We start from the raw sequence: 22,944 nt of genomic DNA, 5'->3' as shown, positions 1-22,944 counted from the left end.
AAAAGCTCACATTTCCGAGGTAATGAATCGCTCTGGTGCTAAGGCGTCTTCACATGGTGCGCCCGAGCCCCCCAGGGAGCTTAATTACAAACGGGAGGAATAGATGGATCCTCTGCAGCATTTTCAAACAGGGAGAGCAAGCAGGCGAGCAAAGAGGAAGTCTTAAATCGTCCCAGACATCCTGGTTTGCTACACAGCCTCTATAACAGATAAACAGCCTCCAAGTGCTTCTTAAATGTGTGCTAAACACCGCCTTGTCTCCCTCGTACACAAGGTGTTTAAACAATCAAACTCGCTGTTGCAATGTGGTTCAACAACGGAGATACATTTGACACTGTTGATGCCGTAGCAGCTCTGCATACTGTCACCACTTACTTATGTTTGTAACACGTATCTGTTGATAGTCCACATAGTTATTTATATAGTAGCCTATCTCAATATACAAGACTTTTATTTAACTCTACAGTTACATTTTGCATTCCAGTGTTTGCCACAATATGTTTTTTGCAATGTCTTTGCTGCACTGTTGGAGGAGAATATTTTAATTTCCAACTACATCACTGAAGCTTTTGCACATATAATAGTAAAGCCTTTAAATCTTGAATCTTTAGTGCCAAAAACATGGCAGAGAATTATATTTCCAGACACCATAAACTTCAACGAAGCTGACATGCTAGTTAGAATTATCTGTATTTAAAGGAAGCAGGTTTTATTTGTACAGGAAGTTTGGTTAAACACCTGGAGTGCAATGTTTGTATTACAAGTGTCTCCTGTTATAAATTACAGCCCAAAGATTAACCCGCAGATTGATGGTGACATTATTTAGTTCGATGTTGTGGAGGTTAATCTGGTTCTGTTGAAAAATGAGCGACACAAAACGACACTGGACAATGTGTGGAAGAGGCCCACGTGAGATTTAGCATTAACAGCTCTGCAGGAATGAACACCGGTGATGTATGGAAGTGGGCATCAATTATTGGAAGTCAAACTCCTTGAGGCAACAATGAGAGGATTTACGGCCTTGACATTTGTCATGGCCTTGAACATGTTACGTCCAGATATGTGGGTCGATAACAAGATGAAATACAACCTGGCTGCAGGCAGGGGTGGAAGGTTCTTCATTTAAAGTTAAAGTACCAATAAAGCAATATAAACATACATTACAAGTATTAGCAGCAACACGTAGTATAAGTATTGTTTTGGGTGATGATATTGACAGTTATATATAAAAGTGTTGAGACTTTTCCATAATCTTTGATATTTTTGTGAGATATTGGATTATGATTGACATGAAAAGTTTAGATGGAAAAATGTATATATCTATATATATAAGCCGGAGACTCTGCTTTATGTAAGACATCAGAAGCCACAAATGTTGAAAGTCATTGGTTTGGTCTTTAAAAATATGTTGAATTTTTAAAAGCTTGTTATATTATCCGTTGTGTAAAATCTTTATCTTAAAAGTTACTTGTAAGTAAAGCTGTGAAATACATTTAGTGTCGTAAAAGGTACAATATTTACCCAAGTATTGAAATGTACAGTACTTGGTTACTTTCCCCACTGGCTGCAGGTTGTAATGATTACACTGGACACAGATTTCTTTCCCCATTAAGTAAATGCTTGAAGGAAACACAGGTGGAGGCATTCCCAGCTCTGCAGAACACCCAAAGGTCTTCTTTGTTTACAAGCCTCTAATCACGTTAATGACACTTCGCTCCCTTACAGACCATTTCTCAATCGATCATGGAGACAAAGACCAAAATAAAGTGACAGCGCCCAGGATTTGTGCCCATGCACGTCGCAGGAGATGAAAGAGATGTGAGATTCAACCTTTAAACTGCCATTTATCAGAGGAGACGACAAAGGGAGTCAATGTCATTATCCTCCCTGTCGCCCCGCAGTGTCTGTGGGCGGACATAAACATGCACGTATACGCATACAAACCTGCACGCTTTCATAATTTATTCTGAGGTAAGGAAACAGGAATATACATTAGGCCGTTTTATTGAACATTGATAAATGAAAAAAGGTTTCATACGAGTGTTTTCTATCTTAACGCTTTACTATTCTAATCATCACATTACTGCTGGCCATAATTCAAACCATCATGAAGCAGTTAGGATCTTTTATGTATTTCTCAAGACCAAAACCAACGTTATAAAAACGCTCCAATGTTGCTCAAAATCTATTAATAAAACATATTAAAGAGTCACACGTTTGCACTGGGTGAGATGTTATTTATTAACAGGGCACTGGACTGATTGAGTTGTGTACCGATAAACATCACATCAACTGGAACATTGACGCAGGATGGAGGCTTCTTCTTTAAGACAAAATGTAATGTGTGGCTGCATGCTTTAAAAAACATGTTCTCTTAACTATTGGGTTGAAATAATCTAAATGTACTGTCATCAATATGTAAAAAAGGGACAACAACTATCAGCAGGGCAAGAATACCCTAACCCAATTTCAACTTTAAACAGCGTTTCAAACTGTGACACAGTAACAATAACCTTACTATTTTAACATGTCTGATTAACTGTACGTTAAAGCTTGCTTAGCTCAGTTTCAACAAGAACACATCCACATCAATCCATAGAGCAATGGAGAGGAACTTAAAAAGCTTTGTTATGACCTTCTGGCCTCCTACTGTCTAAATACTGTGTACCACATGTGTATTCATCCACAGCTGAAATAGTCCCATATGCATTTTATACTTCATTTCCAAAAGCTGCTGAAAAACCACAATAGCCCCTTTATGGAGAAATGTAATCTTTTTAATAATAGCAAAACGTTGCAGGAACCAACAGGGTGCTACAGAATTGGTAGAGTACAAGTAAAGTTTTGGGAGACAGACATTATATAATAGGTTGTTGATTGTGTCCGTCTAATAAGATGTGCTGAGAACAAGAAACATTTCCTTGAAGTCTCTACAAGTTGAGTTTGATCAGTGTAATGAATAGATGTGAAAAGATACATCCAATTATCAAATTACCTTAATGTATTTGCCCATCAGTGTGAAAGAGGGAGGATTCATGAGTCTTCTGTAAACCTTTCTTTCTGTGTTCAACAGCAGATTATCAGAGATGAGTTGGTGTGGAAGAGGGTAGACAAAAGACTTCTCTCCCGCTCATTTCTTAGCAATAGATACTGCACCACCAGGAATGACAATGTGGACAAAAGAATAGACATTCATTTATCTTCCGCTATATATGACCCTGATGCAAATGAGGAAAATGAAAGCAAGCAATCAATTCCCTAATTGGGTTTTCGCTATTTTAACTTGTTAAGGGGCCCTCTGTCTAGATTAAAGGGAAGGTCAATTTTTCATTGTGACAATTACTGTATTCATTTCACAGAGCAACAAAGGAATCCTGCAAAAGGGTTGAGGAGAAGCTGCAGGGAAGCAGATGCCCCCCCCCCCCATCTATTGTGTGAGTCCACCATCATAACATCTTGTTGATCTCAGATATTATGCACATTACAATCTGCAGACACAATAGTTTGGTCCAAATGACACATCATCAACACAAAAAAAAAAATACTATGGAGGCACTTTTTCGACACCATCTGGATGTTTATACAAGAGATTTCGGACAGAATTTAAAGTGCAAACAAAACTCAACACAAAAACTTGAGCTTGCAAATTATTTATAATTGAGGAAAATTATATATATAGAATTTTTTATATATATCAGGACTCAAACTATTCTGTTTGGTTTTGGCATAGTTAACTTTTACTCAACAAGTCTTAAGTCTCCTGAAAAATAAAGTAGGTTTTGAACATTTCTCTATAACTGCAATTATTCCTTAATAAATACAAGTGTTACAAATCTTTCAGATTTCAACACAGAACACCTTGTGAACACATTTGTTAACAGCATTAAGTTGTGTCTTTAAATCAGACTTTTGAATATTGCTGAATCTTGACTATTGCACAGCACCAACATTAAAGCACAGACCAGACATCAGGCAGAAATGTCTGCATTCAAATAAACCAAAACCTGTTGGAGTTTATAAAGGAACCACAACCATCAAAACAAGCTGAATTAGTGAATAGGTTTTCTGCCTGTGTAAATGTTCCTGCGAGAATTTGTTGTAAATAAACAACAAATAAGTTGCTCCAAAATACACACTGGTTTGTCTGAAGTGCCATTCCTTTAAAACGAGTACAAGCAAACAGCAGCGGCCTGCAGGGAGGGTTATGAAGCTGCAGAGAGAAACCAATCAGACGTTTGATACGCAGTCCGCTTCTCCCTCATGTCACATTAATAGTTTATTTACCAGCGGAGAAAAAGTATGGAACTAGAATAAAAATGTGATTATGAATCCCTGCGCTAAAGGCAATGCACAAAACTCAAAACTTCTCTGCAGAGGGAGGAGGATCTTTGTTGTTGTTGCTGCATAGCTATATATCAGAGACCACAGAGGAGTGGGAGAGCAACATGTCATGTCTGCTGGTTCTGTTTCCTGCTGCTGGGGGGGAGAGAGGAATCTGTTGGAAGCTCTACAAACCAGGCAGCCTTTTAACAAGATGCACTTACTCTTCCCGATGTTTGCTTTAGTTACGGGATCAGCTTTGTGCATGGCCTCGGGAGTTGCGGGATGTTGATGAACGCTAACCTCTTATCAGTTGCATCTGCCTTTAAACAGGTTTTCTAGCGAGGGCAGAGCTAAGCGGACCAAGACGATTAAATATAGACCCATTTTATGTCTGTGCTTTCTACGGGTTCAACCAGAGTTCATGTTATTAGTATTACAGGCCTTTCAATCTCACACAGATCAGAGGGGGTATGTGAGGTATGCCACCATCAGCCAATTAATGCCCAGGAGTACAGCTGTGAGGTCAGCACTAAGCGCTTTTCTACCTCGTTCTTAGGTTCAGCTCTTTGGGAGAATTGTGTAACTCACACCCCAAACATTGCATAGTCACAAAAGTGACTTTGAACGGCTCGAGGCAAATAACAAAAACATGCCGGGCATTACGGGAGGAATCCACAAAAATCCCTCCCACATTATCGGAGAGGACACAAGGCAGGGGAGGCATTTGAGGCTTAGAATAACCTCGCTGCAGATAACATCTCAGGGACAATAGTTACTTTTCAAAGCGTTTAACTGGCACTTTACTCTAACTCAGGCTGACCTGAGACAAGCCTCCCGCTCAAGGACGCTGCAAGAGGATCCACAGCTGCTGGAGGGATTAATCTGATGTTTTAGTGGTGTGGTGGGGCGGAGAAAAACTTCCTCTGAACTCACTGATATCCCAAATGACTCAGAGTAACATGCTGAGGCTTCAATAACCTGCTCACAAATTATTACTGTACATAAGGGCTGACTATGTTATTCTTGCTATTAAGTCCAGGTCTTTCTTTTCTCTATCTCACTTAATATATGACAAGACATTTAAATAAGGTTGAGGCTTTAATTCCCTCTGTTTTCCCCATGATAAACTGCAGCTAAAGTGCTACTAAAAAGGCACGTTTTTATGTCCAAACATCACTGTACTTCTCCAACCGATATGGCAAAACATAAACAATAATGACATAATAATCAGCAAACACATAAAACAAACCCAGCCATCAAAATGACAGAGCAGCTTCAAAATCAAACATGGCGCATTAAATGTGCTGACAGCTTAACTACTTCTATCACAGCCTTTACAATTAAAGTGTTGGTAGCTGAGAGGTAAAATGTAACAGTGCCATCTAGTGGTCACTGAAGAAACAACAGGAACATCTGTTCATTTTAAAACAAAGCAAAGCAGCAACTTAAAATCAAGTCTTTTAACACAATCTTTCAACAGATTAATCACAAATAATCCCTGAAAAAGTCCTACTGCAAAAGGAATGCTCAAAGCTTGATGTACATTAATTATTACTATGATGCAGTAGTATATTTAGCTTGGTGTCCTTTGCATTTGTACAACAATGGTGGGCCTTCATGGTGCAGTCTCGGAGTCTTTTTTTTTTTTTTTTACAACCAAAACCAAGAGGAACCAGAGGCGACTAAAGTCAGCCCAGGTGTGGCACCACCATTGTGTCCAAAGTCAAAGGAATCAATGCATGCTTGTCATGTTTGATTTCCTACATGTTAAAGTTCCCCAGTCTGCTGGTGAACTTGTCCTTGTCGACGTTCTTGTTCCCGGGGAGATGTTTGAAGGTGCAGTCCTGCCTCGTGCAGCCCGAGGTCCTCCAGAAGAAACACTCCTTCTTGAACAGGCTACAAGAGGAAAGAATATTTAAATACAGCCGATTCATGTTCAAGTTCATTGAGTAAGGGATGGAACGTTTTAATCCAAGTAATCATGAGGATCAGATGGTCTGCAAAGACAGGGTTTCTTTTCACCAATACAACTATTGTAAAAAAATAAGCAAATATGAACTTAACAATACTTATTATTTTTGTACAAAGCTTATTTTGAGATTAAGAAATAATCTTTGAATGGCTGTGGTCATATTTAATAAGGTGATCAGACTAAAATCCATCTTTAAAAGTAATTCATGGTGCTATTCAACAGCTGCTAGACCTTCAATGAGAAAACTCTGACTCCAGTAAACAGGTTGTTTCTGAAAGACTGACCACCAATTCAAATAGTGTGAAGCAGGATATTTCAATAGATTTAATCATTTCCAAGAGTAAAGACATCCTATTATCTATCTTTATTGAATAATTGGTGACTTTTGGATTTGACAATGCTCAAATGCTGAGTTATTGGAAATGTTTTAAGGTTTTATTGTCATATCCACAAAGCTGTAGAAATGGCAATGAAATTATTCTGACCTGAGCTCCTCCAACAATGCAACATATATAATAAAATACAAAATAATAATAATAAGGATCCCATGAGGTCTGAAATAATCTTACGCAGCCACCAGTGGAATTTTAATTATGCAAATCGTACAAAACTAGAAATATCAGAGTAGCCACGCCTTTATCTGCAGCTGATCATAAAAACAAGCTTCAAGCAGAATATATAAACATAAAATATGTTACGACTTTTTATTACACTCGATTAGGTCAAAATCTAAAGTTGTAACTAAAGAGTGAAGTTATCGATGTGAGGGAGAATAGCAGCGTGCTCTTACCCGGGGCGTGTGTAGGGGTCAGAGGCCACTGATCTGGGAGCCCCGAGCCCAGTGAATCTGTTGGGATATCTCACAGAGAGCGGAGCGCCCTCTACCACCAGGCCCTGAAGACACACATTCAACACGGTTAGCCCAACACACACACACACAGCTTCAAAAAGACAATGACAAACGACTGAAAAGGTTGATGTCAGCGTTGATTTGTGTAATGAGAAAACGATGCTGGAGTTTTAGAGAAGCACACTGACTTTAAAAAAGAAAAAAGTTGGCAGTCAATGTTTTAATTGCAGAAAATCTAAGCTTTTCTTTAGATGATTGTACAACCTGCTACATTTTGCATCTTTATATACATAAGAATAATAATAAAAAACGATATACATGTAAATAAAAATATATAATTGTCTTTGGGAACCTGCAATTATATTTTAAAGTCATACATAACCATCAGATGATAGAAACATTTATATCACCACAAGGTGCTTAAAACACACTAAAATAATAATAATTCATTTATTTTATATAGGCGCCTTTCAAGGCACTCAAGGTCGCCAAAAAGAGTTTAGCATACATGTTAAGAAACAGCTAGTGGTGTTGCTTCATTAAGACAGGCAAGAAACACTTCCCTCATGAGAGTGTACTCAATCAACTTATTGCTGCCCATTTGATCTTGATCTCTGATAAATCCTAAATCGCTCCTCCCTGCTAAAACAAGTCCTTAATTTTTTGGCTTGAGATTCAGGTCAATGTTCAATGTGATAAACACTTTGAAGGACACTTTGACTGTCTGCAGCAGAAAGGTCATTCTACTCTCTAAATAAAGATTACGGTTTACAACAAGAGGTATCACAAAATGAGTCACGACATGAGCTTATTCTGCTGCTTCATCAGTGACACATTAGCTATATACCTCAATAAAGGATCAATCAAAAAGTGACATACATTGATACACTGGATAGCTCGATCGCAGTCTTCTCTTTTGGCGTAGTTCACAAAGGCACACTGCTGCTCCAGGAGCATCTTGATGCTGTACACCGTCCCCGCTCTGAGGGCGAGACGGGAGAGAGTGTGAGATCATGAGATGAAGACGTTATCATCGCTGCGGGGCTAAATGAAATGCTGAGGGAGACGGTGGGTCCCTACCGGCTGAAGAGCTCGTGCAGGGTGGAGTAGGTGACAGTCGGAGCCAAGGATCCCACCCAAACAGACATAAGATCTCTGTATACAAAACAGAAGAGAGTAACAATTGTAAATGATGTTGCACTATGGGTCAGCAAAAATATCCTGAAAACCCAAATCTAAAAATCAATATAAACATTTATAATAACTTAATAATATACATTTTAATAATGTAAAACGTATATCATTACACAAATACAATGGAAAAAGGGCAGTAATCAAAAAATATTAGTGTCAGGCATTATGAATCCTAATAATAATAATATTTAAATTTAAAAACCTCGTAGAAAAATTACTTAAATTATGTTCTGACTTTTATTTTATTAAAAAAAAATTGAGAAATTGTTGACAGCAAGGCACAAAATAAACACCAATAACCAGAAAAGTACCGGTAAAACAGACACAGGGAAGGACACTAACCACGTTAACTTCCTTCAGCATGTTAACATGTTAATGATAAACAGTCTTACGGTTTCATTGCATTCCTGGAATGAGGCGTAGGCGACTGAGAATTGGATCTGCTGTGGCCAAAAGCATCAGACTCCTTGACCTGTTGCATTCTGGGACGGCTTGCCTGGAGGACGGTCCAGTCGCCCTCATCATCGTTGTCTTCCTCCTGCACCACAGGGGGCTCGAAGTCCTCCCGACTGGCCCCGACATCTGAACAGAGACAACGGTGAGTCGATCAAATCATTTTTATCCCCAGGGTTAATTGGATTAAGTGATAGTTTTAGAATGAAATTGAAATATTTATATTAACATAAAGAAGTAAAAATGTATACTAAAATAAATATGTAAACATGTGTATAACTGTATATTCTGTAGTGTATTAAATACCAGAACAATGTAGTGACAGTTGTTTTCCAGCTGTGGGAAACATTTCCTGACGTTTACCTCCAGGACAGAGTTTACCGTCTTCCCCTCCGAACAGAGCTTCCACAGCTTCCTCCAACGTGCCGTGTGTCCTCAGCGCCTCGGAGCTCTGCGCCCAGCTGAAGCCCATCTCCTGAAGAATGGAGACACAAAAACAAGCTTTAAAAGGTCACCTATCATGCTATTTTTAGGCAATAGCATAGGTCTCAGATATATAAAAAAAATATATAAAAAAACATGTCTATGAAGTGTTTTGCTCAAAATACCAAACAGATCACCCATTCTAGCCATGCCTCATATCCCTCTATTTCACTTCCTGTTTCAAAAGTGCTGATTTGGGGAATAAAGCTTATAAAAGGAGGGGTCTGAGCTCATGCGGGACCCGGCAGCTACTGTCTAAACTAAATGCTGCCGTGATGAAACGCCATATCATGGATTATCATGGATTCTCTCTGAAACAGTTTGGAGCTCAAAGGCTTTCTCTCTTGCCGGTTATACCACAAGGTGAGTTCCTTTTTACTTCCTGCTTCTTCACACACATGCTCTCCAGTACAGGTTAGCTCTGAGTGTTAGCGATGCTAATGTAAACACCGACCATATTACGTCCAAAACAGTCGGGCATTGTTTCTGATAGCAACGTTTCTGATAGGGCCGTGGGTAAAGCCAGCCTACATTTCCGATATTACGTCATATCGGACGCAAATCTGGATCAGCTCCGTTGTAGCCCCGTTTTTAGAGATTTGGGTACGGAGGAAAAGAGAGAGGGTTTTATTTTCTGACGCTGCGTGAGTTCCCTGACACACCAAGGACACATATTTATGTATAAAAGACATCAAAAAGTGCATTTTGCATGATAGGTCCCCATTAAAGCAGTGGATGGCTGATACATAACCACGTTTATTTTGAATTTATAACTAAAACGAGCAGAGAAAAGCATCTAAACTCAAACTGTATATTCATGTTCAATCAACAGGGTTTGTACAGCGTAAGGCAATTCAAGACTTTTCTAATGCTGCGCCAAAGTCAATTTAAAACAAACGTTAAAATGACCCCAATTGGAGAAATGATCACTTCATCCATTATCATTCCTATAATCCTTCTTCCATCTGACTCTTGAAAGATTGATTAAGGACATTTTAATAGTAATTGGGTTAGTTCGTTTTTGTGGAATAATTCTGTCAGATATGCAGCACCCAGATTCAGCGAGTCTCTTTTACTGTGGACATTTGACCATGTGAATTCTTGTAAACCTGAGCCTCCCCTACCATCAGGTGCAGCGTCTGCGCTCGCTTCAGCTCCTGCGTGGCTTCAGCGCTCGAACTTTCCAGATTCAACACCTCCTTATAGATCAGCGAGGCCTCGTAGTATCTCTGGAGGAGAAGTGGAGGAATCAGCTATGAGTAAGTGTTTCAAATCTAAATAAAATGCATAACTTCCAGTTGAACAACAGGAAGAGAAACATCACATTAAAAAAGGGAATCATTGAGAGTATGTGGAAGCCGAGTGTCATCAGGGGGAACTGGCGCAGTATTCACCTTGAGCCCACACAGAGCTTTCCCTTTCCTAAATAAACCTTTTATCCAGTTTGGCTCCATGGAGAGAGCGAGGTCAGCATCCTGGAGAGCGTTTTCATACTGCTGCATTCTCTCAAAACACAGGGACCGATTACCAAATAACCTGAAACAGAGTAATGTAATTAATGATTATTAACAATAACTGCTCCTGTGTGGAGAAGACAATTTAAAAAGGTCTCCTATTACACTGTTTTTCATCAATATATTATATCTCAGATATATACAAAACATGCCTCTGAAGTGTTTGGCTCCAACCACCAAACAGATCATTTCAGCATTACCCATAATCCCCTCTGTTTCAGCCCTGTTTCCAAAGTGCTGATTCTCTGTCTGTTACTTTAGATGAAAATAAGGAGCCCCTCCCCACGCCCCTCTGAGAGATATTTGGTTACAAAGAACTCAATGGTGCTCTAGGAGGAGATTCAGGTGATAAGGGGGGGGGGGGGGGGGGTTTACCTTGGTTGCTGATTGGCTAATGGTTACACAAGACAAAACATCGTTATGACATCATAAAGTGGCCAAAATCTGATCAGCTCATTTTCAGACAGGTTTTTATAGAAATGGATCAAAAAGAGAGAGAATCTTTTTTCCTGAAACGTTCAGTCTCTTTCCACAGAGGGGACACATGTTGATGTAGAAGAGACATGAAGAAGAGGGGACACATGTTGATGTAGAAGAGACATGAAGAAGAGGGGACACATGTTGATGTAGAAGAGACATGAAGAAGAGGGGACACATGTTGATGTAGAAGAGACATGAAGAAGAGGGGACACATGTTGATGTAGAAGAGACATGAAGAAGAGGGGACACATGTTGATGTAGAAGAGACATGAAGAAGAGGGGACACATGTTGATGTAGAAGAGACATGAAGAAGAGGGGACACATGTTGATGTAGAAGAGACATGAAGAAGAGGGGACACGTGTTGATGTAGAAGAGACATGAAGAAGAGGGGACACGTGTTGATGTAGAAGAGACATGGAGAAGAGGGGACACGTGTTGATGTAGAAGAGACATGGAGAAGAGGGGACACGTGTTGATGTAGAAGAGACATGGAGAAGAGGGGACACGTGTTGATGTAGAAGAGACATGGAGAAGAGGGGACACGTGTTGATGTAGAAGAGACATGAAGAAGAGGGGACACGTGTTGATGTAGAAGAGACATGAAGAAGAGGGGACACATGTTGATGTAGAAGAGACATGAAGAAGAGGGGACACATGTTGATGTAGAAGAGACATGGAGAAGAGGGGACACATGTTGATGTAGAAGAGACATGGAGAAGAGGGGACACATGTTGATGTAGAAGAGACATGAAGAAGAGGGGACACATGTTGATGTAGAAGAGACATGAAGAAGAGGGGACACATGTTGATGTAGAAGAGACATGGAGAAGAGGGGACACATGTTGATGTAGAAGAGACATGGAGAAGAGGGGACACATGTTGATGTAGAAGAGACATGAAGAAGAGGGGACACATGTTGATGTAGAAGAGAGGACACATGTTGATGTAGAAGAGACATGAAGAAGAGGGGACACATGTTGATGTAGAAGAGACATGGAGAAGAGGGGACACATGTTGATGTAGAAGAGACATGGAGAAGAGGGGACACATGTTGATGTAGAAGAGACATGAAGAAGAGGGGACACATGTTGATGTAGAAGAGACATGAAGAAGAGGGGACACATGTTGATGTAGAAGAGACATGAAGAAGAGGGGACACATGTTGATGTAGAAGAGACATGAAGAAGAGGGGACACATGTTGATGTAGAAGAGACATGAAGAAGAGGGGACACATGTTGATGTAGAAGAGACATGAAGAAGAGGGGACACATGTTGATGTAGAAGAGACATGAAGAAGAGGGGACACATGTTGATGTAGAAGAGACATGAAGAAGAGGGGACACATGTTGATGTAGAAGAGACATGGAGAAGAGGGGACACATGTTGATGTAGAAGAGACATGGAGAAGAGGGGACACATGTTGATGTAGAAGAGACATGAAGAAGAGGGGACACATGTTGATGTAGAAGAGACATGGAGAAGAGGGGACACATGTTGATGTAGAAGAGACATGGAGAAGAGGGGACACATGTTGATGTAGAAGAGACATGGAGAAGAGGGGACACATGTTGATGTAGAAGAGACATGAAGAAGAGGGGACACATGTTGATGTAGAAGAGACATGAAGAAGAGGGGACACATGTTGATGTAGAAGAGACATGAAGAAGAGGGGACACATGTTGATGTAGAAGAGACATGGAGAAGAGGGGACACATGTTGATGTAGAAGAGACATGGAAGAAGAGGGGACACATGTTGATGTAGAAGAGACATGAAGAAGAGGGGACACATGTTGATGTAGAAGAGACATGAAGAAGAGGGGACACATGTTGATGTAGAAGAGACATGAAGAAGAGGGGACACATGTTGATGTAGAAGAGACATGAAGAAGAGGGGACACATGTTGATGTAGAAGAGACATGGAGAAGAGGGGACACATGTTGATGTCGAAGAGACATGGAGAAGAGGGGACACATGTTGATGTAGAAGAGACATGAAGAAGAGGGGACACATGTTGATGTAGAAGAGACATGAAGAAGAGGGGACACATGTTGATGTAGAAGAGACATGGAGAAGAGGGGACACATGTTGATGTAGAAGAGACATGGAGAAGAGGGGACACATGTTGATGTAGAAGAGACATGAAGAAGAGGGGACACATGTTGATGTAGAAGAGACATGGAGAAGAGGGGACACATGTTGATGTAGAAGAGACATGGAGAAGAGGGGGACACATGTTGATGTAGAAGAGACATGAAGAAGAGGGGACACATGTTGATGTAGAAGAGACATGAAGAAGAGGGGACACATGTTGATGTAGAAGAGACATGGAGAAGAGGGGACACATGTTGATGTAGAAGAGACATGGAGAAGAGGGGACACATGTTGATGTAGAAGAGACATGGAGAAGAGGGGACACATGTTGATGTAGAAGAGACATGAAGAAGAGGGGACACATGTTGATGTAGAAGAGACATGGAGAAGAGGGGACACATGTTGATGTAGAAGAGACATGAAGAAGAGGGGACACATGTTGATGTAGAAGAGACATGAAGAAGAGGGGACACATGTTGATGTAGAAGAGACATGAAGAAGAGGGGACACATGTTGATGTAGAAGAGACATGAAGAAGAGGGGACACATGTTGATGTAGAAGAGACATGAAGAAGAGGGGACACATGTTGATGTAGAAGAGACATGGAGAAGAGGGGACACATGTTGATGTAGAAGAGACATGAAGAAGAGGGGACACATGTTGATGTAGAAGAGACATGAAGAAGAGGGGACACATGTTGATGTAGAAGAGACATGGAGAAGAGGGGACACATGTTGATGTAGAAGAGACATGAAGAAGAGGGGACACATGTTGATGTAGAAGAGACATGAAGAAGAGGGGACACATGTTGATGTAGAAGAGACATGAAGAAGAGGGGACACATGTTGATGTAGAAGAGACATGAAGAAGAGGGGACACATGTTGATGTAGAAGAGACATGAAGAAGAGGGGACACATGTTGATGTAGAAGAGACATGGAGAAGAGGGGACACATGTTGATGTAGAAGAGACATGAAGAAGAGGGGACACATGTTGATGTAGAAGAGACATGAAGAAGAGGGGACACATGTTGATGTAGAAGAGACATGGAGAAGAGGGGACACATGTTGATGTAGAAGAGACATGAAGAAGAGGGGACACATGTTGATGTAGAAGAGACATGAAGAAGAGGGGACACATGTTGATGTAGAAGAGACATGAAGAAGAGGGGACACATGTTGATGTAGAAGAGACATGAAGAAGAGGGGACACATGTTGATGTAGAAGAGACATGAAGAAGAGGGGACACATGTTGATGTAGAAGAGTGTGACGGAGCGGATCACAGAGTGACTGACTCCACCACTGACAGCCGTAGCGGCGACACACACACACACCAAACATTTCCTGCTCTCTTCCGTTCGTCACTAAATCAGGTTAAATCATCACTAAAACGTCCACCTTTCCCCCTTCCTTTCTGTAGCGTGACCACAAGTGCACGCTTGTGAGTCTACAATTATTTCAACATACATGTAACTATATTACACCATACTTACGTGGGGAGCGGCGGGCGGAGTTTCACCGCCGTCTCCCCAGCAAAGGGAAGGTGGAAAAGACGGAGGCGCATCACTTCCGTGATTTAAATAGGATGTAATTTATTATTTATTTTGTGTTTATTAATTATGGGGAATGACTGTTAAGACGTAGTTAACCTGTGTATGTTTGGGTCAGATAGTTTCCTCATGTTTGAGGAAATTACATTTATGTTGAATGTGGTTTGGAGATAATTGTGTAACCGGTTGACGGTAAGCCTGTGGGGAGGGGCTATGGGTACAAGGGGGACGGTGTTGGCCCTGGAAGAATCATTCGGGAGATTGTTGCAGTGAAGGCAACAGTTAGAATGTGTTTACTCCATGAGTAATAGACAACCAAATTTGGTAACTTTGATTTTGTTTATTTAAGTTATACTGTTTAACTTTTATCAAACAGTATATATTCTTTTGTTGCCGTTATAAATAAAGTTTTGGAGCTTAAATCATCCGACTAAGCCTATGTTTTCAACGGACAAATAGAACCCCGTCACAAAGAGACATGAAGAAGAGGGGACACATGTTGATGTAGAAGAGACATGGAGAAGAGGGGACACATGTTGATGTAGAAGAGACATGAAGAAGAGGGGACACGTGTTGATGTAGAAGAGACATGAAGAAGAGGGGACACATGTTGATGTAGAAGAGACATGAAGAAGAGGGGACACATGGTGATGTAGAAGAGACATGAAGAAGAGGGGACACATGTTGATGTAGAAGAGACATGAAGAAGAGGGGACACATGTTGATGTAGAAGAGACATGAAGAAGAGGGGACACATGGTGATGTAGAAGAGACATGAAGAAGAGGGGACACATGTTGATGTAGAAGAGACATGAAGAAGAGGGGACACATGGTGATGTAGAAGAGACATGAAGAAGAGGGGACACATGGTGATGTAGAAGAGACATGAAGAAGAGGGGACACATGTTGATGTAGAAGAGACATGAAGAAGAGGGGACACATGTTGATGTAGAAGAGACATGAAGAAGAGGGGACACATGGTGATGTAGAAGAGACATGAAGAAGAGGGGACACATGTTGATGTAGAAGAGACATGAAGAAGAGGGGACACATGGTGATGTAGAAGAGACATGAAGAAGAGGGGACACATGGTGATGTAGAAGAGACATGAAGAAGAGGGGACACATGTTGATGTAGAAGAGACATGAAGAAGAGGGGACACATGTTGATGTAGAAGAGACATGAAGAAGAGGGGACACATGGTGATGTAGAAGAGACATGAAGAAGAGGGGACACATGTTGATGTAGAAGAGACATGAAGAAGAGGGGACACATGGTGATGTAGAAGAGACATGAAGAAGAGGGGACACATGTTGATGTAGAAGAGACATGAAGAAGAGGGGACACATGTTGATGTAGAAGAGACATGAAGAAGAGGGGACACATGGTGATGTAGAAGAGACATGAAGAAGAGGGGACACATGTTGATGTAGAAGAGACATGAAGAAGAGGGGACACATGGTGATGTAGAAGAGACATGAAGAAGAGGGGACACATGTTGATGTAGAAGAGACATGAAGAAGAGGAGACACATGTTGATGTAGAAGAGACATGAAGAAGAGGGGACACATGTTGATGTAGAAGAGACATGAAGAAGAGGGGACACATGTTGATGTAGAAGAGACATGAAGAAGAGGGGACACATGTTGATGTAGAAGAGACATGAAGAAGTGGATTCTCCATAATAGGTGACCTTTAAGTTAAATATCTTACTTAAATTCCTTTGGGTTGTATTTAATGGCATCTGTAAAGCATTTCACGGCCATCTCGTACTGACTGGAGGCAGCCATACGATTTCCCATACCTGCAGGGAGAGAGCGGACACCTTTAGTGAGAGGAGATGCTCCTTTATTAATCCCTGTGGGGAAATTCAGCAGTTTGACAGCAACTGGGTAAGATTGCAAAACAGGACCACACAGATTAATACAATTTAAGGATAACAAATTAAAATGATAAATAACTATAAAATAAGAAATGAATTAAAATGAACATATATACATATTTGGTCATGTGTACATATTATTTTACACACGTGTGTGAAAACAGTGTGTATTTTATAATTGGAAAGTCTCGATGTTAATTCTTACCAGCAAGCTCTCTGCTCCTTTTTGCCAACTCTTCTGCAATAGGATCCATTTGTTTCTGGTAAAGTTAAGAGTCTGCGCATTAGTCTCCAAGCACCACAGGAAACACTGATGACAACCAGGTAAGGGTACATTCATATCATTGTTTATGGATGTCAATTACAATTAGATTAAAAAATAAATACAAACAATTGAATAGGGGAAGATGAAGCACATATTATACATGAATAGGAAATATAGGAACAGACGCTCTTAACTGATTACTTATTATTATGATAATAACCATTACCATAAAGTTTAAAAATGTGTCGGATGTGTTTTCATGTGTCGGAAAATATCAGTTTGAGAGTCATGATTAAGATTAAGCCTTAAATAATTATAAATTCAGTATTCACCTCTGTATTTGGTTCATATTTCTCCTCCTTCTCTTGAACTTCAGGTTGCGCCACAATTTTAGTTTTTTCCTCCTCAGACGGCTGGACTTCAGGTAATTTAGTGTTTTTCTTTTTTCTCTCTCTGGCAGGCCTCTTATTACACAATACCTCGGGCGCCGAGTTCGTCGTAGAAGCGTGGGAATTATTTATATTCAAATCCTGCAAATCCGACAAAAGATAATGAAACACAAGGTAGTGGTTTAAAGATGATCAAACACAAACAAACTACAATGTTAACAATACTGATGGCAATAGCTCAGATCAAACTATATCAGACTTTACAGATCAGGAGCTTTGGGGACAGAGCCTTCTCTGTGGCAGCCCCGAAGCTCTGGAACTCCCTCCCTCACCTTGTTCCAGTCCCGCTTCAATCAACTTCAATGACTGCCCTTTCTGTTTATCTTATGTCCACCCTCCCCCCGACTTTAAAGCATCTTTGAGTTAGAGAAAAGCGCTATATAAATATAATTTATTATTATTATCTATAAACTCATCCACTGCACAAACATGTCTAGTTCTGGATTGTCTTAAGTAGGACTCATTTGCTTTGAATTCTGGGTAAATGTGGACTCTTTCAAAAGCAAAAAAACGTGACTGATAAGCAATCTTGAAGTAAAACCGTTTGCTTTCTGGAAACTTAACACTCGTTAAAAACACCTTAAAACATCATGACGGTGTGATATTATTACGAAATAGGACTTTTCATAGTGTTGTCCTTCTTGAGGTTTATTTTCACCTTCGATTTATTCACCTGTGCCATCACTGGTCAGATATTACTTCTGAAGTACTTTTCTGCTAGTGCAAACGGTAATTTAAAAATGAATGTCCACAAACCATTTGCTTTTTTTCTTCTTCTGTAATCGTCTCCTCGAGATTTCCCTCTTCATTATTACAACTGTTCTCTTCATATCCAGCCGCCACAGTGCCATTGTGTGATTCTCTTGCTTCTGCATTATTTTCATAAACAGGATTGTCTTTCGGATTTTCTGAGGAGTCTGACTTCCCTTGTTCTTCCTCCTGGAAACAATAACATCAAAGATATCAGGATCTGAAAATGCCTTAATGTCTGGATTCAGGGTATATGCAGGAATCCTGAAGTCACATGTAAGACCTTTTAAGACCTTTTTTAAGACCCTTTCCATACATTTTAAGACCTCATCGCAACTTCGAGTTTTAACCGGTTACCTTGGCGACACACTTTACCTCACATTGACTATATACAGTATTGATTGTCCTTCCTCCTTATCTTCCAACCATTTGGACGCTAACCATAACGATGTTGTTTAGCAACCGGCATAAATGGACCTTCGCGCTATCAAGCAGTGAGCGTGCGATGTTCTGTTCAGATGACGTCTAATCCAACGGGATGCCATAAATAAACTACACAGAATCACACTACACACCTACGCAATGACTACATTCAGGCAGACTGTAGAACACAACCTCTTTGGACCATTTATATACTTATTGAAAACAAGCTACAAAATGTAATACCTTGGGAAATGCTGTTTAATACTTTGTAATAGCCTTAATTTTCGCTAAATTGATTTATCAACTTTTAATTCTTTCACACACACGGGTATTGGGCCGAGGGCGACACCGTACTTCCGGTATCCGCCGTTTTACGCGAGGTGCAAGCAGGCCAAGGGTTTAGCCGTACACCGTCTAGGTGTTGCTAAGCTTCCTGTACTGAATATCATAGTCTATTGCCTTAATCAATATCTAGTCAACTCTAAAATACCACATATATGCAATGGCATGATAATATTATTGTGACAAGTGGGGTATTCACCTGGCGTTTCCAGAAATTAGACGTAGATGCAGCCAAAATTGACGAAGGCCACTTTCGAGGGTGGTTTTTCCATACATCTGCAGGCAGTCTGTAAGGGCAATCGGACAACCCACACAGCTCTAGTTTACGCTGGTAACGACCTAGAGCACACCCCTCAAGTCCAGAGATGTAATCCGAAGACATGCAGCGATTTCTTTGGTCGTTAATTCAGAAAAAAAACCTAGTGCGCTCTGCCTGGCTACGTTAGCTAGCTGTTTATATTAGCACCTCCAGGATATTTGCACCTCCAGGAAAATGGCGTATTTATATATATATATATATATATATATATATATATATGGCGCGTGTTGCATTGTGGGTAGCTCGTGACGTCACTGTGTGTGAAAGAATACTTTTTAAGACCCCGCGGACACCCTGGGGTTATAGTTCAAGAGATATAATGTAACTTTATTGTATTCACAGAAAAAAGAGAAGACTTACAGGTAAATTGTCTTTAACTGCATTTTCCTTTTCTAACAGTTTCTTTTGTTTTTTACGCTGAAAAAGAAAATAGAAAAGTGGAAGCGTCAAAAAAGTAAATAAGAAGAAACATTGAAAATATTAAATCAGAATTAATTTACAGACACTTACCAATTTCTTACGCTTGTTCCTCTCAGTTTTGTCCTTACGCTTTTCCTCATCTTCTATCAATTCCTTTGCATGTTTATCAGCCTCCTAGAAAAACATCAAGTTATGAGTCTTTATGTGGAGCATGAAGTCAGAAAATGTAAATGAAATTCCCCTGAAGTGAAAGGACATGAGTCAGCCTGAAAGCTACATCAAGTCACAAACCAGGGACACATCATAAAAGCAAGCTTTTTAGTTTCGCTTCCAAAAGTCAAACAGAAGGAGAATACCTCTTCACTGAGTTGCTTAATTCGTGGATGTGGTTCTAAAGACCTGTGAGAAACAGTGCGTGTATAAAAGCTATCATCATCTTCATCATCGTCATCATCAGTATATATGAGGTCATCGTCCAAATCTCCCTCAAACGTCCTTAAAAAATCTAAACCTGGGAGATTCAGACACAAACAAACAAAGTGTAAACAAGCAGCATATTAATTCAGAACAAAGAATATAACCGATCTTTAAAAAGTCTGATCTTGATGGAGCATGGTGCCAACTAAGTCACAACATATAGTAGTACTTGTATGAACTTCAGAACTTGGCCATTCCCTCTTCTCAGTCTGAAAGAGCTTGGTGAATAATGTCGTTAGACCAAACAGTCTACTAAAGATTGCATACTTTGGCTAAACACCCCCCCCCTCAGAGCTTCTGTTATCAGCTGCGGTGGTTTTGGCGGTTTGTAGCTTTATGAAACTGATAATCTGACATTGATGCCCAGTTTAAGCAATAATTGGCCAGTTGTGTGAAAAAGAGAGCCTGGGGTTGGAACTTCTATTTCTTTCATTTTTGTATTGGTTACACAATTGTGTCAGTCACTTTTCATTTGAAATATGTTGACACTGTACTGCCTTCTAGTAAGGAGTGAAAATGTGCATAGTTATCCGCAGATATTGCGTTGCTTTGTCTCTATAGCCTCGTCTCCATATGAACTTCAGATCATATCTGTACATCAGATCGACACACTGTTCAGTTAGTCCGAACTCACTGGAAATACTCTCGGTACCCGTGAGATGTCACGCACTGAAGATGCCGTTATGCATTTATTACAGGCAAACATGCAGTAGGGAACAGTTAAATATTAAACAGGATACAATCTGCTGTCTACAGACAAAAAGAAGCTAACCGTCCACACCCTTATATTTGTCTATATCTATATATACACACAGGATTTCTTGTTCTGCTGGTGACTTATCATGACACTATGTAGTCAATAAAAGTGGTGTCTATTTGCCTAATGGAAATATTGTTGCATTACCTTGTGGGTTTAAAACAATGTTGACCAAATAAGTAAGACAAAAGGTTTAAGAAGACATATAACCTAATCACTTACGAGTATACTGTACGCAGCTTACATTACCTAATACTTTTTATTATTATTATGTATTCAGATATTTGTTGTATCACAAAACTAGGTTGATACGGTTTGTCAATCCAGTAATACTGGGCTGAGTTTCATTTTCCAGTTCTCTTCTCAATCATCAGGTTGAAATCATCTGTAGTTGAGAAATTGCCTTACCTAATAAGCCAGAGGTGAAGACATCTAAAATTGAGTCTTGAGGATGGCGTCCATTGATGAAATCCACCATAGTTTCCTGAGATGAGGAAAAGATCAGACACTTATAATGCATCCAAGCGTTAGACGCAATAATGATCGTATACCTCGCAAAAGTATAAACTAAACATTGCTGAAAGTAACGTACTGTGTAACCCTTGCTTTATTTTGCAGGGTGGGAAGTACATTTTTTTGCAGTCATCACAATAGCTGGTAGATAAAACTAATAAAGTAACCGAGGAATAACCCCCCTAAGAAAATCAGCTTTAACTACAATTTTACAGTTACTCAAATAAAAAGTCATTTTCCTAGCAAAATGTTGTCTAGTCATTGCTTCTCAAATGTGAAGACATGATGCTTCTTTTCTATCCATTACTGTAAATTGACTAGGATTAGGTATGGTTGTTTAGTTAGTTTAGTTTGACAGCAAAACAAGAACACATTATCAGTATTTATTTTACATTAAATAGAGCAAACACTGTTTTGAGTGACTGTTCGTAACATGCCCTACTTCTGTGCATATGTGTTAACACTTTACTGCTTTAATACACAATGTAATCCCTGATACATTTACATTGTTTGTGACATTATTGTTAATATACAACAGAGCTATGATATTTTAAGTTATTCATTGAGACTAAATGCCCTAAGTTTATATGTATTTAGTAACATGTGATAAACTGTAGAGTTATCCTTTGTGAAGGCTGCACTAAAGTACATGTTATCTGATTGTTGTGGTAAAATGCTCTCAAAGGTGGCAGCTCATATTCAAATGATTGTTTGTGAAAGGTAAGGTAACACTGTTTCCATGACACACTTAAAATTAGCAAAACCTGTTATGCCAAAATGATAGGAACAATAGAAGTTTCCAGGTGCCTAAATCATACTCACATGAGTGTGCATGAGTCTTGAGTTTTCTCGGATTCGAGATACAGGAGCACCTGAAATATAGAAAAGTGTTATAATCAAATACGTATAAAACACGTTTCTAAACATCATTGTTCACGTTGTTACAGTCCATCGTCATAACGTAGCTAGCTAGCTAGCTAGTAAGCTAACTAAACACTTCACTGTTCTCAGTAAATGAAACTTAGCGAGGAATATGAAACAAATGACAATCACTACTTTAATGATACCTCTAACAATGTCTTTCTTTTTTGGCATGGTGATAGAGTGTGTCTTTGACGTATTTTCTCGCGACTGTGTCTGAAGGTATTTCTCGTTGAAGGTAAAATGTACAGTTTTGGTTCTGACTGTTTTCTTTCCCTTTCCGCGTTTGATACGGGCACTTTTCCCCCTGCCTTTAACCTTAGAGGCTGCAACCAGCCTCCAACAGCCTACACCAATCAAATGGTGATGATTTCAGTATGTTGTGGTTCAGGGCTGTGATTGGATGATTGACCTGTCAATCATGGCAAAGTAGGCGTCCTTTGAATGCAACGTGCTGCCTGCGAATCTGCCTGAGAGCAAAGCATCAAAGGACCTGTAAAAAGTAAAAC

At 39.9% G+C, this 22,944-nt stretch overlaps 1 protein-coding gene across 2 annotated transcripts; it reads right to left on the bottom strand.

Moving 5' to 3' along the window:
- Positions 1 to 2,755: 2,755 nt before the first annotated feature.
- LOC117467621 (uncharacterized) lies at positions 2,756 to 22,724 on the bottom strand. Of its 2 annotated transcripts, none has more exons than XM_034111367.1 (18): positions 22,582 to 22,724; positions 22,337 to 22,386; positions 21,410 to 21,485; positions 20,124 to 20,278; positions 19,858 to 19,941; positions 19,708 to 19,764; positions 18,270 to 18,452; positions 17,397 to 17,594; positions 17,005 to 17,059; positions 16,631 to 16,721; positions 10,670 to 10,811; positions 10,400 to 10,504; positions 9,099 to 9,267; positions 8,732 to 8,921; positions 8,226 to 8,300; positions 8,025 to 8,127; positions 7,086 to 7,189; positions 2,756 to 6,219 (listed from the first exon to the last, which is right to left on the bottom strand). In XM_034111367.1, exons 1-18 carry the CDS (start codon positions 22,607 to 22,609, stop codon positions 6,084 to 6,086), a joined length of 2,001 nt encoding a protein of 666 aa, XP_033967258.1. In that variant the 5' UTR covers positions 22,610 to 22,724; the 3' UTR covers positions 2,756 to 6,083. The 2 variants fall into 2 exon arrangements, with proteins under 2 accessions (XP_033967258.1, XP_033967259.1); XM_034111368.1 differs by having other exon boundaries at positions 9,156 to 9,267.
- Between the last annotated feature and the right edge of the window lie 220 nt (positions 22,725 to 22,944).

This window comes from Pseudochaenichthys georgianus, chromosome 22, assembly GCF_902827115.2.
Source record: "Pseudochaenichthys georgianus chromosome 22, fPseGeo1.2, whole genome shotgun sequence".
Classification (NCBI taxonomy): Eukaryota; Metazoa; Chordata; class Actinopteri; order Perciformes; family Channichthyidae; genus Pseudochaenichthys; species Pseudochaenichthys georgianus.
Note: the sequence above shows the minus strand (reverse complement) of the source record. Positions and strands in the feature narration are given on the sequence as shown.